The sequence below is a fragment of the Cherax quadricarinatus genome, unplaced genomic scaffold (assembly GCF_038502225.1).
Source record: "Cherax quadricarinatus isolate ZL_2023a unplaced genomic scaffold, ASM3850222v1 Contig2484, whole genome shotgun sequence".
NCBI classification, from domain to species: domain Eukaryota; kingdom Metazoa; phylum Arthropoda; class Malacostraca; order Decapoda; family Parastacidae; genus Cherax; species Cherax quadricarinatus.
The window spans coordinates 166-17,500 of NW_027197510.1; the positions used below are offsets into that span (position 1 = coordinate 166).

General features: G+C 42.3%; 1 protein-coding gene across 1 annotated transcript; it reads right to left on the bottom strand.

Moving 5' to 3' along the window:
• Positions 1-216: 216 nt before the first annotated feature.
• LOC128693662 (techylectin-5A) lies at positions 217-9,349 on the bottom strand (the record flags this gene model as incomplete). Its single annotated transcript, XM_070081363.1, is given in 2 exon segments — positions 217-843; positions 9,329-9,349. A coding segment is annotated over 1 exon segment (614 nt), but the record flags the coding sequence as incomplete, so codon positions are not given.
• Positions 9,350-17,335: the final 7,986 nt, after the last annotated feature.

The window sequence follows — 17,335 nt, forward strand, 5'->3', positions numbered from 1 at the left end:
ATATTTAATAAAGCTTACAAGCAAATGCTGATTTTGAAATTAGAGACTCTACAATTTAGTGTTTTGGTGTCACTGAACATAATATTCCTTAATGAAACTTAACCTATTTATATTTTTTTCTATTGGCAGTATCTGTTCAAGCAGTTTCTAATTACTGATTTTATGTTCATATATAAAAGATTAATAAATAAGTGCAAATGGATTTAACACACATACCTTACAGCACAGTTATCTGAATAAGTGTCTAGATCGTAATTCTTCGCGGAGAACTTCAGACCGTTGACGCTACTGAAGCCATCACCAGCATCTCCAGTGTAACCATTAACTTCTACCATGAATAAGGAGCTCCTGTCATGGACATAAAAGAACTGGTACTGCGCCCACCGGGTGCTGTTGTCGAAATCCGTTAATTCAAATCGTATTTGGTAGAGAGTTTGATCAGTGAGGGCATGGATATGTTCAAGGCCAAGCCAGAACTCTCCGGAGAGATTGCCAAAGCCTAAAGCATACTCCATCCAGGTGCGATAAAAGTCTTCCTTTGGCAGAATATCTTCGCGACGCTGGATAACAGTCCATCCTCCTCCATTAGTGTCCATATCACAGTAGACACGGACAGGACGTTTGGGGCAGCAGTCATGTGGATAGATGGTGTATATTCCACTTGTCTTGTGACCATGCTCTTGCAGTTCACGACAGTTTCGGTTTTGGAAGCCAAGTCCTGCCCATAAGAGCTCAGGAAAACTAGCATTGTCAGTGGTGCCATCTGCTGCCACCATTATTAACACACTGCTGGCACCCACTACCACCAACATCCACAGCAGCTTATTCATCTTCCACTTAAACCTGAAGTTAACAAAAGAGGAAATTATTATTTCATTGTTAACATAAGGATATTCAAGTCATTTTATTATATTTAGAATTATACGACTGCATTATTAATCCTACCTCAGCCAATTGAAAATTCTGGCCACATTGGTTCGCAGACAAGCAGATAGATTAAAACCTAGCAGATTCCCGAGTCCTGATGAAGTGTTTACAAGGGTTATAAAGCAAAGTTTTGGGTAAAACTTTCAACCTATTAATACAAATTGGCAAAGTGCCAGATAAATGAAAAATGGTAAATCTGATACCTCTTTTCAAACCTGTTGAGAAATCCATAGCTTTGAAATATTGACTAGTAAGCCAAACCTCCATTGTGGGAAAATTAATGTAATCAGTAATTGCAGAGGTCATTCGAAGCAACACTGAAAGACATAAATTAATTACTGAATTTCAACACAGTTTTACAAATTTACTAACTTTTTTTCACTGAGGTATTGGATGAGGTAGATCATGGTAATGAGTATGATATGGAGTATACGTACTTCAGGAAAGCTCTTTGATAAAGTTCCACATCGGAGGGTGTTGATAGACTTCCATATAAGAGGATGATGAGGACAGTAGAAGCATATCGAATAGAAGAAGGAAGGATTTCCTTGAAACAGGCGAGATTGTCTTACTGGGAACATAGACTCTGCATAGGAAAACCAGTTAAATGCAGAATGAGGTAGAATTATTAATGAATTTTGGAAAGCCAGTGGCATTAGACGATGATGAGAGTAACAGAGATAGTGGAGAACCAGATATGAGCAGAAAGGGAAAAGAGAAAAGAGGCTTTCTATAAATATATTATACAGAGAGTCCTAGCACAAGAAACGAGATGGATGAGTTGACATTAGTTGATAGTGCTTGTAACTTTGACGTATTTGTCATAACTAACACATGGTTTAATATGAAGTAGCGGGATATATCTGCTGAATGTCAGTTTCACGGTTTTAAGTTATTCCATAATGATAGAAGTAACGAGAAGAGAGGTAGGGTGGCACTACATATCAGAGAGCATTTAAAAAGTGAGAATAAAGACTGAAAGAATACACTCAAAGTCTGCGTGGGTAGAAAGGTATGAAAAATTAATTTTGGATGAGATGTTTCGTCCCCCTAACTTGGATAGGCACCATGGGAGAGTACTTTATGAAAAAAATTTTTAAGGCCACAATGGGATGATAACGTATTAATTATAGAAGACTTTAATTGTAGTTCAGTTGATTGAGATTCCATGACTGGGAAGCTTGAGTCAAACGACTGCGTGGAAGTAGTTCAGGAATGTTTCTTGGAACAGTTTTGACAGAAACAACGAGGGGAAATAACCTGCTTGATTTAGTTCTGGTTAACAAGGACGGTTTTACGTATTACGAATTTACTAACTTTCTTCACTAAGGTATCGGAGGAGGTAGATCATGGTATTGATTATATTGTGTATATGGACTTCACTAAAGCTATCGATAGAGTTCCACATCAGAGGCTGTTGAGGAAAATTAAGGCACACGGAATAGGAGGAGAATTTTTTTCCTGGGTAGAGGCATGGTTGACAAATAGGCAGCGGAGAGTTTGCATTAAAGGGGAGAAATCAGATTGGGGGCACGTCACGAGCGGCGTTCCACAGGGGTCAGTGTTGGGCCCCTTGTTGTTCACAGTGTACATAAACGACATACATAAGGGAATAAATAGCAAAATAAGCAAATTTGCTGATGACGCCAAAATAGGCCGTCCAATTCATTCTAATGACGACATTACAGCACTCCAGGATGATTTCAATAGATTGATGCTGTGGTCAGAGAAGTGGCAAATGCATTTTAATATAGACAAATGCAAAGTTCTGAATGTTGGACAGGAAAATAACCATGCCACATATAAACTAAATAAGGTAGATCTTAATATTACGGATTGCGAAAGGAATTTAGGAGTTCTGGTTAGCAGTAATCTGAAAACAAGACAACAGTGCATAAGTGTTCACAGTAAATCTAACAGAATCCTTGGCTTCATAGCAAGAAGTATTAATAATAAAAGTCTTCAGATTGTTCTTCAACTCTATATATCCTTGGTTAGGCCTCATTTAGATTATGCTGTGCAGTTTTGGTCACCGTATTACAGAATGAATATATATGCACTGGAAAACGTATAGAGGACGATGACAAAGTTGATCCCACATATCAGAAATCTTCCCTATGAGGGTAGACCGAGGGCCCTGAATCTGCACTCTCTAGAAAGGTGTAGAATTAGGGGGGGTATGATTGAGATGTATAAATGGAAAACAGGAATTAATGAAGAGGATGTAAATGGAATGGTAAAAATGTCTAACATAGACAGGACTCACAGCAATGGTTTTAAATTGGAAAAATTCAGATTCAGGAAGGCTATAGGAAAGCACTGGTTCGGTAGTTGTGGATGAGTGGAAGAAGCTCCCGAGTACCATAATAGAATCTAAGGCGTTGCATAGTTTTAAAAAAAGTTTGGATAAATACATAAGTAGGTGTGGGTGGGTGTTCGTTGGACTTGACTAACTGGTGCTACTATGTCGGATTCCGTGCTCCTTCCTTAAGTGATGTGTCTGACCTCACTAGGTCAAGGCAATGGCTTAAGCCAGTGGGTGAATAGGACCTGCTTCGCATTGGCCAGTAGGCCTGTTGCAGTGTTCCTTCTTTCTTATGTTCTTTTATTCTTATGTTCTTATAACCTAGAGATTACAGAGGAAATTGGCACGAGCAACCATAAATCGATTACCTTTTGTATTGAGTGGAAGTATGATAGTAGGGATAACTCATTAATTGTCCCACACTTTATCTTATCAGACCACAATGAGCTTAGAGAACACCTGTCATCTATGTGCTGGGATAACGAAGAGAACTCTCATTATGACAGTTTTATAAACAATATGCAGGCTGCCAATAGAACATTCATTACATTTAGAGAAATGAGTTGTTTGAGCCTATTGTTCATTCGAATACAATGGGCTCAAACATCTTAAGGGCAGATAAAGGGTATTTACCCGCGTATCGAAAGAGGTGAGGGCGATATAATTGATTAAAATTCTTATATTAAGAGGAAGTTTAAAACAAGGGTAATAAAAGCTGAAACAGGGTAATGAAATTAGTGTCAAATGATTCGAAAACAAATGGCTTTTGCAATATTTTTAAAGCAGAGTATTGGTCATTACCATTAAATTACTGAAAAATAAGCCTCATCTCAATTGTAGGCAACTTAATATAGTCAATTATAGCTGATATTATAAGAAGCCATCTTGATTGGCATAATTTGATCTATGATACTCAGCATAGATTCATGAAAAGCCGTTCCTACCTGACTAATTTGCTGACTTTCTTCAGTAAAGCGTCTGAGGGAGTTGATGGTGGTAAGTAACATGATATTATTCATTTGAATTTTAGTAGAGTACTACACAAAATAATTTTAAAGAAAGTGGCAACTCATGTTATTAAAGAAAAAGTCTTGTCATGGATCGAGTCATGGCTCACCAACAGGAAGCAGAGAGTCTGCATAAGTGGGTGAACTCTATGTGAGGATGAGTCACAGGTGGTGTTCCACAACGATCAGTTTTAGGCCCACTGTTGTTCACAATGTGCATTAATAACCTTGACGAGGGAATAGCAAGTGATATGAGCAAATTCGCTGAAGATACAAAAATAAGCAAGAAAATTGATTCAGAGAAGATGCCAAAGAACTTCAGGAGGATTAAACAAGCTCACGTCATGATCTGAAAAGTGGCAGATGCAGTTCTACATAGACAAAAGTAATGACCTAAAGCTCGGAAATGTAAATAACCTTAGCACTTATAAACTAAAATATTTAGAACTTAGACTTACAGAATGCGAAAGGGACTTGGGAGTTATAGTAAGCAACAACCTCATGATATGACAGCAAATGCCTAAGCATACGCAATAAGGCAAACAGATTACAGCGATTTATATAACGAACTTTAAGCTGCAGGAATCCAGAGGTTATACTAAAATTTACACATCATTAGTAAGACCTCACTTAGATTATGCAGCTCACTGCTGGTTTCCATATAACAGAATGGATATAAATTCGTTAAAAGCATTCAGAGAAGTATGACAAAATTTGTCTATTGCATGTAAAATCTATCATACGAAGAAAGACTGAATTCCCTTAAACTACATTCTCTAGCAAGACCCAATTAGGCCCAGTCCCTGGACCCATTATATGGAGTAAAATCTGTTTATGAAAGGGGGTTAATGACCCTTTCCAAAATGAGTAGCCCTCTAAGAGAAGGCTAGCCCTCTCGGAAGGGATTATGAATAAATAGTCTTGCTTTCTTCTTCACACACGGAGGGCCCGGGTTCGATTCCCGGCGGGTGGAAACATTTCGACACGTTTCCTTACACCTGTTGTCCTGTTCAACTAGCAGCAAATAGTTACCTGGGTGTTAGTCGACTGGTGTGGGTTGCATCCTGGGGGACAAGATTGAGGACCACAATGGAAATAAGTTAGTCCTCGATGACGCACTGACTTTCTTGGGTTATCCTGGGTGGCTAACAGTTCGGGGTTAAAAATACAACGAAAATCTTATCTTATCCTCCCACAGAGTTATCAGAATCATATGCTGGGTGAGACATCATAAGAGACACCTCTCTTTACCAGAATGTATGGCTACTAGTATATACCAGTGGAAACCTAGGGAAACTACTATTTCCCCATAGTATTTAAAATGCGTAAGAAATTGCCTCCTACTTGACAAACAAGCTAGGGATATTACGGCTCATTAAACCCACCTAGAATACCAAGAAACAGGGATTCTAGAATGAGTTCTCTTGCAAAAGCGAACAATAAATGTTCATGAAGATTAAGCCAGCATACATATCCCCTGTGGGGCGTGGACCTGTGGCGCTGAAGAGCGTCAGATTGTTACAAGGATCGAATGGGAATGCGTGTCCCCAGTAACATCGCAAGTGCGTAGTTCCTCCCGCTGAACAAAGATACAGTAGCTGTGCGTTCATAAACTCTCATCTAACAATCTCATGAAAACTAGGAAAGTTGACTAGTTTTCCCTTATACGAATCAGGATTATTATTATTATAATCAAGGGGGAAACGCTAAACCCGGAGGATTATACAGCGCCTGGGGGGGGGGGGGATGTGGAAGGCATTCAGGCTTAATTCGGGGAACTGGAGCACAGATCCAATTCCCTAAATCAAGAGCCCCTCACCAACATCAAGGAACCTTCCTTGAGGGGATACGAATCAGGAAATTCGCGGTAGAACTAATCAGAGTGTCGATAGTGTTTATTATCATGTCTGTGTCCCTTTCTCGAGTGTAAACTCTGGGAGAACTGAAGAAAAAAAGTGTTACAACATTCTCTCTAATGTGGATAATTCCTCGAAACTCATGAACAAGTGATGGTATTGAGTGATGGTGAGGAACCTAATGTTACGAGCGAAAGAACACTAAGGCGCAACGACCCAAGTGACTACGTTCAATAATTCTTCGATCATGACATCGATAACGTCCTCATGTCACTCCAACGACACAGGACTCTAGTTACAATGTGTCAGGCAAGTCTTATTTCATTTTTATTTGCCCCTTAAAGCGCTGCAGTGTTTAGGTCAATTTTAGTATGAATAATTCCCACCTCTCACATTCCAGATAAAATTGATAAGATCAAGATACAAAATGTTACTCATTATCCTCAGCTACTGTGGACACTACAGCAGCAGCAACGTCGAGGGCGATTTCAGGTAGAGTTGATGGAATTCGAGCTGTTTAAAGATAAATGCGTTTCTATTGTTACGTATTCTTACTGTCATATGAAAGAACTTCTTATCTAACAAGTTCATCCACTCATTATGTTCCTCTGTAATCCTTTTGACTACCACCCACACGATAGGTATAAGCTGCATAATAAAGATAACGAACTAAAAGAAAACTCTTGTAAGACGAAGAATGAAGAGACTTGACTGAAGTATATAAGTGGAAGATGGGCATAAATAAATGAGATATAAATAAAGCGTGAAGTATATCCCTCCAAGAAAGAACTCGAAATAATGGAGTCAAATTGGATAAGTTTAGATTTAGAAATAATACAAGGAAGTACTGGTTTGGAAATGGAGTAGTCTATGAATGGAACAGTCTACCTAGTAGTGTCATTTAAGCTGAAATCTTGAGCAGCTTCAGTTATAGGATAGATAAATACATGAATGAGATGGGAAGAATTTGAAAGGGCTTGCACAGGAATTAACAGGGTAATCAAAGCTTTTTCCTCAGAGAGCACTGAAAATGGGTTGATAAAATAGTTTAGTTTGAGGATTTGGGATCCAGAACGCTCTTCCTAGTATGTGATAGTAGGACTACTGGGCTTGAGAAAGCTTTTCCTAGTATGTTCTACTAGGACTACTGCAGTGTACCTCCTAATGTTTTGAGTGAGACAGGTGTACTTCAACTTAATGTGTTCGAGACAGTTGTAATTCAACTGTGTGAGGCAGGGGTAATTCTACTGTGTATGAGATAGGCGTAGTTTAGCTGTGTGTGTGAGACAGGCGTAGTTCAACTGAGTGTGAGACAGAGGTAGTGTAGATGTCTGTGAGACAGGCGCTGTTTAGCTGTGTGTGCGAGACATGGGTAGCTCAACTGTGCATGAGACAGGGGTAGTTTAGCTGTGTGTGAGGCAGGGTTAGTTTAGCTGTAAGTGAGACAGGGGTAGTGCAGCTGTGTGCGAGACAGGGGTAGTTTAGCTGTGAGTGAGACAGGGGTAGTTTAGCTGTGAGTGAGACAGGGGTAGTTCAACGTGTGTGAGATAGGGGTACATTAGCTGTGTGTCAGACAAGAGTAGTTTAGCTGTGTGTGTGAGACAGGGGTAGTGCAACTGTATGTGAGACAGGGTAGTTTAGCTGTCTGTGAGACAGGCGTAGTTTCGCTGTGTTTGTGAGACAGGGGGTAGTTTAGATGTGTGTAAGACAGGGGTAGTTCAGCTGAGTGTGACTCAGGTGTAGTTTACCTGTGTAAAACAGGTAAACAACACCTGAGTGAAACAGGGGTAGTTCAACATGTGTGAGACAGGGGTAGTTTAGCTGCGTGTGAGGCAGAGGTAGTTCAACGTGTGTGAGACGGGGTAGTTCAGCTGTGTTTGAGACAGGCATAGTTAAGCTCTGTGTGTGTGAGACGGGTACTTTAGCTGTGTGTGAGACAGGAGTAGTTCAGCTCTGTGATACAACGGTAGTTTAGCTCTATGTGAGACAAGGGTAGTTTAGATGTGGGTGAGATAATGGTAGTTTTACTGTGTGAGACTAGGGGTAGTTCAGCTGAGTGAGACGCAGGGTTATTTCAACTGTTGGTAGAACAGGGAAAGTTCAAATTAATTTGTGAGATAGGTTCAGCTTAACTTACTTCATGTAAAACAAAGGGTAGTTCCACATACTGTGTGCAAAATGGGACATGGTAGTTCTAGTCACTGTGAGCACTGCAGTAGTTCAGTTTACTGTGTGTGACTGAGATAGTTCAACTTTCTGTATGTGAGACATGGGTAGTTCAGCTTATTGTGTGAGACATGGGTAGTTCAGCTTATTGTGTGAGACATGGGTAGTTCAGCTTATTGTGTGAGACATGGGTAGTTCAGCATATGTGTGAGACATGGGTAGTTCAGCTTATTGTGTGAGACATGGTTCAGCATATTGTGTGAGATGCTTATTGTGTAGACATGGGTCAGCTTATTGTGTGAGACATGGGTAGTTCAGCTTATTGTGTGAGACATGGGTAGTTCAGCTAACTATGAGAGTATTTCCTAGGCAGTTCTGCTTACTGTGCTTGAAACTCGGGTAGTTCAGCCTTCGTGTGTGAAAGAGACAGGGTTTGTTCAGCTGAGACATTGGAAGTTCAACTAACTGCCTGTGAGACAGTGGTACCTGAGCTTACTTCGTGTGTGACAATGGTACCTCAGCTTACTGTGTGTGTGACAATGGTACCTCAGCCTAATGCGTGTGTGACAATGGTACCTCAGCTTGCTGTGTGTGTGACAATGGTGCCTCAGCTTACTGTGTGTGTGACAATGGTACCTCAGCTTACTGTGTGTGTGACAATGGTACCTCAGCTTACTGTGTGTGTGTGACACTGGTAGCTCAGCTTACTGCGTGTGTGACAGTGGTACCTCAGATTACAGTGTGTCTGACAGTGGTACCTCAGCTTACCGTGTGTGTAACAATGGTACCTCAGCTTACTGTGTGTGTGACAATGGTACCTCAGCTTACTGCATTTAACAATGATGCCTCAGCTTACTGCGTGTGTACAGTGGTACTTCAACTTACTGTGCATGTGTCAGTGGTAGGTCAGCTTACCGTGTGTGTTAAAGTGGTACCTCAGCTTACTGTGTGTGTGTGACAGTGGTTGGTCAGCTTACCGTGTGTGCTACTGTGGTACCTCAGCTTACTGTGTGTGTGACAGTGGTAGGTCAGCTTACTGTGTGTGTGACAGTGGTAGGTCAGCTTACTGTGTATGAGACAGTGGTACCTCTGCGTTCTGTGTGTAAGACAGTGATAACACAGTTTACTGTGTGTGTGACAGTGGTAGGCCAGCTTACCGTGTACGACACAGGGTAGTTCAGCTGTAATGTGTTGGTGGTGCACATAGTGACCTTATATACACCCGCTGCCTGAGTGGCTGTCTCAACCTTCTCTAGTCTTCCCCAGCATCTCATGGACGTGAATCCCAGCCTACAATGTAAACATATTTGTGTATCGCACAATGGCTCTGTTATTCTCCTCTCCTAACCTGCCTCCCTGCTTTCCTCCCTCTAGCCTTAGCCTCTCCCTCCCTCATTCCCTCACTCCATTCTTCCTCCCCTCCCACCCCACATTAATACCCTCCATCGTTGCTACCCACCTCCCTCCTTACCTCCCATTTATCCTTCCTCCAATTTCATTCTCGTCATCTCTGACGCAGTTGGAAAGTCCTCTTTTCTTTAGTAGGAAACGTCTGACTGTGAATACTAATTTGTTTATGTTAGTATTAAGTCTCACTCAGGTTTTTCCAACCTTCATATGCCCATTAACCTGGAGAATTTTCCTTGCCTCCTCTTATTCATGACCCTTCATGTCTAGTACATCCTGAAGTGATTCCGATTTTTCTAACATTGTCATATCTATACTTTAATTTTAGATTGTTCTTTGTTGTACACATGTAGTTATTTATTTGAATAACTGATATGTGTATAAAAAAGAACACTAAACATAGATCTCAGAATTTTATGATCTGAAATGTTATCAAGTGATCCTCTGCGAAAGTAAAACAAAATGAAATGGTTCATCTGGTCTTCATTCCTGAATCAACCAGTTGCAGTCTAAGTTTGAATATACTTTGGGGGATCTCGCTTTGCACCTGACTTTCTTACATAATTTCAAAAAGCTTTGGCGTGATGTATCATTGTATCATTCGACACTGATACCATCATCAGTTTTTTGGAACAATCAAACCACTCATGACTGATAACATGTCACTAGCACAGGACTTTATGAGAATCTCACATATTCTGAGATTTTTTTTTACTTGAGCGATTCGATATGCAACCTGGTAATAGTCTTCCACAACAGCTTCAGTCTTCCTAGCAGACAGCTTCAGTCTTCCTAGCAGACAGCTTCATGCTTCCTAGCAGACAGCTTAAGTCTTCCTAGCAGATAGCTGCTGTCTTTCTAGCAAACAGCTTCTGTCTCTGTAGAAGACAGCTTCATTCTTTCTAGCAGACAGCATCAGTCTTCCTAGCAGACAGTTTTAATCTTCCTTACAGACAGCTTATGTCTTCCTAGCAGACAGCTTTAGCATTCCTAGAAGACAGCTTCAGCCTTCCTAGAAGACAGCATCAGTCTTCCTAACAGGCAGCTTCATTCTTTCTAGCAGACAGCCCCAGTCTTCCTAGCAGACATAATCTTCCTAGCAGACAGCTTCAGCCTTCCTATTAGACAACTTTAGTCTTCCTAGAAGACATTCCTAGTCTTCCTAGCAGACAACTTCAGTCTTCCTATACACATAGTTTCAAGTGGACAGGGAAGCAGGACGAGTAGGCTTAATGGGAAAGAGAACTGGAGGAAGAATCAGTAAATGAAATGATGTAATATGTGAAAACAAAATACATGGAGGCAAAGGAGAGGTTCGTACACAAGGGCAACAGAAACAATGGAAAGACCAAAACGAGCCCTTTGTTCACCCAAAGGCGTAAGGAGGCCAAAACCAAGTGTGCTGGAGAACTGTAGAAGTGCAGAAAGCAAAGGGCGCTGAAAAATGAAAAGAACAGTCTAAGAGCCAGAAATGAATATGGTCAGGTAAGGAGGGAGGCCAAAAACCCATATGAAAATGACAAAGCAGCGAAAGCCAAGTCTTACCTGAAGCTCCTTTACAGTCAAATCAGGAGGAAAACAACAGTCAATGACTGACTAAGGAAGGTGGAAAGATCACAAGAAACGACCGAGAAGTATGTGAGGAGCTTAACATGAGATTCATAGAAGTATTCACAGAGGAGACAGAAGGTACTCCTGAAAGACAGCGAGGTGGGTTACGCCATCCAGTGCTGGACAGAATACATACACCCGATGAGGAGGTGAAGAGGCTGCTAAGCGAGCTAGATACCTCAGAGGCGATGGAACAGGAAAATATCTCTCCATGGGTCCTGAAAGAAGGAGCAGAGGCGCTCTGTGTGCCACTAACAACAATCCTCAAAACATGTATCGAAACAGGGTAACTATCTTAGGTATGGAAGATAGCAAATATAGTCCCATTAAAAAAAAAAAGAGACAGACCAGTGTCACTGACATGTACAGTATGCAAAGTCATGGAGAAGATTATCAGAAGAGTGGTGGAGCACCTAGAAAGGAATGAGCATTTTAACAACAACCATCACAGGTTCTGGGATGGGAAATCCTATGTCACACACCTACTGGAGGTCTATGACAAGGTGACAGGCAGTAGGACAAGAGAGAGAGAGGGGGGGAAGTAGACTGCATTTTCTTGAACTGAAAGAAGGCTTTTCACACAGTTCTACACAAGAGATTAGTGCAAAAGCTGGAGGACCAGGCAGGGATAACAGGGAAGGCACTGCAATGGATGAGAGAACACCTGACGTAAAGACATCACAGAGTAATGGTACTTTTCTAGGTATCAGAGTGGGCGCCTGTGATGAGCGGGATTCCACAGGGGTCAGTCCTATGACTGGCGCTGTTTCTTGTATATGTGAATGACATGGAAAGAATAGACTCAGAGGTGCTCCTGTTTGCAGACGATGAGGACAATTCAATCGGAGGACGACCAGGCAGGTCTACAATGGTATCTGAAGAGGCTGAAGACCTGGTCCAGCAACTGGCTCCCGGAGTTTAACCCCACTAAGTGCAAAGGCATGAAGACTGGGGAAGGGCAAAAAAGACCACAGAGTACAGTCTATGAGAGCAAAGACTATGAACCTCACTTAAAGAAAAGTATCATGGGGTGCGTATAATACAGAGCACATATGAGGCACACTTCAACTAAATAACTGCTGCAGCATATGTGCGCCTAACAAACCTAAGAATAGCAATGCGACTTCTAGTAGGAATCGTTCAGGACCCTGTACACCGTGTATGTCATGCCCATATTCGAGTATGCAGCACCATTTTGGAACCCACACAAACCCAAGTACATCAGGAAATTAGAGAAAGTGCTAAGGTTTGAAACGAGAAAAGTCCCGGATAGGTTAAAGGAAATAGATCTGACTACACTGGAGGACAGGAGAGGTAGAGGGGATATGATATCGACTTATAAAATACTGAGAGGAGTCGACAAAGTGGATAGAGACAGGATGTTCCAGAGATTGGACACAACAACAAGGGGTCACTAATGATAGTTGAAAAATCAGATGAGTCACAGGGATGATAGAAAGTTCCTCAGTCACAGAAATACCAGGAAGTGGAATAGACTGAAAAGTAAAGTAGTGGAGGCAGGATCCATACACAGCTTTAAGATGTATGATAAACCTCATGGAGCAGGGAGGGGTGACGTGGTAGCAACCAGTGAAGAGGCGGGACAACACACACACAGGGACACAGCGTGCACGAGTCACGCCATCCGTGCTCCACGAATATAAGTATTTTTGAGGGCTACCCAAGTTTACTGCAAGGGTTGCTAAGTGTGTCAAGGAAGTGAACAATCCTTGAAGCGATTTACAATCTGCTTCAGCCACATAAGTGTGGGGAGAGCCACAATTTTATAAGTGATCTAGAAAGTGATACATGGTGGCGCATTCAGAGTGGGCAGGCTAGTGCGCTCCAGGCGACGTTGCTATGTGTCACCCAAGAAAGTTAATACAGTGAAACAAATGTGTGACCAGTGAAAGAAATACAATGAATAGGGTACATTATATAACGAGAAGAAACGGACGTGGATCTATGCCAGGACGTCACATCGAGCTGGACAATCTACAGGCTGCTACAGCTGCATTGCAAGTACTCTATTCACCTATGCGTGGTTGTTTGGGTGTGGGTTTTGGGTTCCAATTAACCGCCAAGCTGACTGTGAATGGTCCAACTCTCCTAGTACGATAAAGAATAGGCAATCAAGTACTCAATAAGGAATAGCAATTGGTAATTTATGGAACAAGGCGAGACAGGTTTCTATAAGCCTAAGTGGTAGTAAAAGCACAGAGGGCAGTATTGTAAGTAGGCGTGGTTCAGGTAGCAGGAGGGTGGGGGTCAGGTCGCAGGAGGGTATGGTCAGGTAAGGGAACACTGAGACTCCACTTAACACTCCAACGCTCAATTCCACCTACTTTTCAGACACTTAAAAAACCCACATATAGTTCCACACCCACAAATACACACACACACACACACACACACACACACACACTCTCTCTCTCTCTCTCTCTCACATATACAGACTCACACATACACTCCCCCAAGCCCCCAAGCCCCCCTCACATATACAGACTCACACATACACTCCTCCAAGCCCCCCTCAGCCAATCTCTCACTCCTTCCCCCCCCCCTCTCTCTTTCATCTGCATTGCCCAACCTCTCCCTCTCCCATTCTCCCCCTTGCTTCTCCCTCTGCCTCACTCCCCATATTCCTCCCTCCCCACCTCTCTCCCATATAGCCACTGTCTACAGTTCCTCCTCTATTCCCCCTCCACCACTTGGACAAACACGCCACAAATCTAACACACAGAATTGTGTAAATTTTCCATTCTGAGGCAATCAAAAAAAATGGGTTACCAGAGAGCAGGTAGGAAAACCAAGGGACAGGAGGATGAATCTCCAAAGAAACATTGGGCAGCAGAGCTAATGAAAAGGGAACATGAATGGGGAAAGAAACTAGAAGAACTTAGCATGAGAATGGAAGAGAGGATAGATATGGAAAGCAAGAAGTGGGAGATGCAAGTCACAGCAGCAGAGGCTAGGATACAGAGATTTGAAGAGGAGCTGAAAACTCTGAAACAGCCTAAGGAACTTAAAAATCAATTTGGGAATGACATCAGAGACTGCTACCTCAGTCACAAACAAGGGGACTGTAGGTAATGAAGGAGCAAAACTGCATGTAGAAGCTCTATCAGAGGGCATTGTAGTAATTGAAAGAGCTAAGCTATATGTGGAGGCCCTAACAGACCACAGCAGAGCCCAGGGAAAGCTGAGAAGGGAAAATGACAAGCCACTGAGCCCAAGTACAATAAATAGTGAAATTGAAGAAAGGAAAGCTGCAATGGTGGAAATTAAATCGAATCAGTGGATACATAGGGATATGCAGTGGGAAAATGAAAGGGAGAAGTCAGTCTTTGTGTATGGGCTCCAGGAAGTTGAAGGGGAAAGTTATGAAGCAAGAAAACAAGGGGAAAAAATGCAATCGAAAGCATCATAAAAACAATATGAGAAGTTGCCATGACCCAGCTGGAAAATTTTCAGAGAATAGGGGGATTTGCAAGAAGAACCTGGTCAGTGAAAGTGACTTTCAAGGCAGAATCGACTTGGAACAGGATCCTTCAGGAGAAAGCAAGACTAAGGGACATGCTGGCATACCATAAGGTGTATCTCGACTGCAACAGAACACAAGAAGAAAGGCAGAAACTGAGAGAGATGGTACAAAGATGAAAGGAGGAAAGAGAGGAGAAGATGGAGATGGAAATGGACAGGAGATCCTAGACTCAGGAAGAAGATCAAATACAACCTCTCTCACAACTACCTACAGAAGCCCCCAATCAGGACAACTCCAGTGCAACCAAATATTCTAACCCAAAACACTCATGCCATATCCAATGCCCACACCAAATTAATTACAAACTCCACCCCCACAGCATCCACCCATAGTTCCTTCTCAGGTCTCCCACTTCCCCAACCCCACTGTACCCTCCAGACCACAGTCTTAAAAAAGAAGTTGAAGGTGTGGTACTCAAATGCAGATGAAATAATAAATAAGTGTCAGGAGTGACATCAAAGAATCAAGGAGACATCCACAGACATAAGAGCACTCACAGAAACAAAACTCACCAGAATGATACCAGATGCAATCTTTCCACCTGGATATCAAATCCTCAGGAAAGACAGAGGGAGGAGAGGGGGAGGAAGAGTTGCACTGCTCATTAAAAACCAGTGGGGTTTTGAGAAAATGGAAGGAATGGATGGCACAGGCGAAAGGGACTACTTGGTAGGAACAATCCAGTCTGAGGGCCATAAGGTGATAATTGCAGTAATGTACAACCTGCCACAGAACTGCAGGAGGCCAAGAGAAGAATACGATGAGAGCAACAGAGCAATGGTTGACACACTAGCTGAGGTGGCCAGAAGAGCTCAAATGGGGGGAGCAAAATTACAAGTTATGGGTGATTTCAATCACAAGGAGATTGACTGGGAAAACCTGGAACCTATTGGGTATCCCAAAACATGGAGAGCCAAGATGATGGATGTGGCACTGGGAAAACCTCATGCATCAACATGTTAGAGACAATACCAGAGAGAGAGGTGAGGATGATCCAGCAAGACTGGACCTTGCATTCACCTTGAGTATTTCGAACATCGAGGATATCATATATGAAAGACCCCTAGGGGCTAGCGATCATATGGTCTGTGCTTTGATTACATAGTTGAGCTTCAAGTGGAGAGAGAAGCAGGAATAGGATGGAAAAAAACAAACTACAAAAGGGGGGGGACTACTCAGGCATGAGGAACTTCCTGCAAGACATTCAGTGGGAGAGAGAACTGACAGGAAAACCAGTACAAGAAATGATGGACTATGTGACAACAAATGCAAGGAGGAAGAGGAGAGGTTTGTTCCCAGAGGAAACAGAAATAATGGGATGAAAAGAGCGAGTCCTTGGTTCACTCAAAGGTGTGGGGAGGCAAAAACTAGGTGTATTAGAGAATGGAAAATGTACAGAAGACAAAGAACTCAGGAAAATAAAGAGATTAGCTTAAGAGCCAGAAACATATATGCACAGATAAGAAGGGAGGCTCAGCGACAATTTGAAAATGACATAGCATCTAAAGTCAAGTATGATCCAAAGCTGTTGTATATCCACATCAGGAGGAAAACAACAGTCAAGGACCAGGTAATCAGACTGAGAATGGGTGATGGGGAGCTCACAAGAAACGACCGAGAGGAATGTGAGGAGCTCAACACGAGATTTAAAGATGTATTTACAGTGGAAACCGGAAGGACTTCAGGAAATCAGAACAGGGAGGTACACCAACAAGTGCTGGATGAGGTACACATAACCAAGGAGGAGGTGAAGAAGCTGCTATGTGAACTTGACACGTCAAAGGCTGTGGGGCCAGAAAACATCTCTCCATGGGTCCTTAGAGAGGGAGCAGAGATGCTGTGTATGCCATTAACAAAGATCTTCAACACATCCATTGAAACTGGGCGACTCTGCGAGGTATGGAAGATGGCAAATGTAGTCCCAAATTTTATAAAAGGAGACAGACATGAGGCATTAAACCTGTGTCACTAACGTATATAGTATGCAAAGTCATGGAGAAAATCATCAGGATGAGTGGTGTAGTAACAGGAAAGAAACAAGTGTATAATCGACAAGCAGCACGATTTCAGGGAAGGAAAATCTTGCGTCGCAAACCTACTGGAGTTTTATGACAAGGTGACAGAAGCAAGGAAAGAGAGAAAGGGGTGGATTGACTGCATTTTCTTGGACTGCAAGAAGGCCTTCGACACAGTTCCTCACAAGAGGTTACTACAAAAGCTAGAGGATGAGGCGCACATAACAGGAAAGGCACTGCAATGGATCAGAGAATACCTAACAGGGAGGCAACAACGAGTCATGGTACGTGACGAGGTGTCAGAGTGGGTGCATCTGACAAGCGGGGTTCCACAGGGGTCAGTTCTAGGACCTGTGCTGTTTTTGGTATATGTGAATGACATAACGGAAGGGATAGACTCAGAAGTGTCCCTGTTTGCAGATGATGTGAAGTTAATGGGGAGATTAAAATCGATCGAGGATCAGGCAGGACTATAAAGAGACCTGGACAGGCTACAA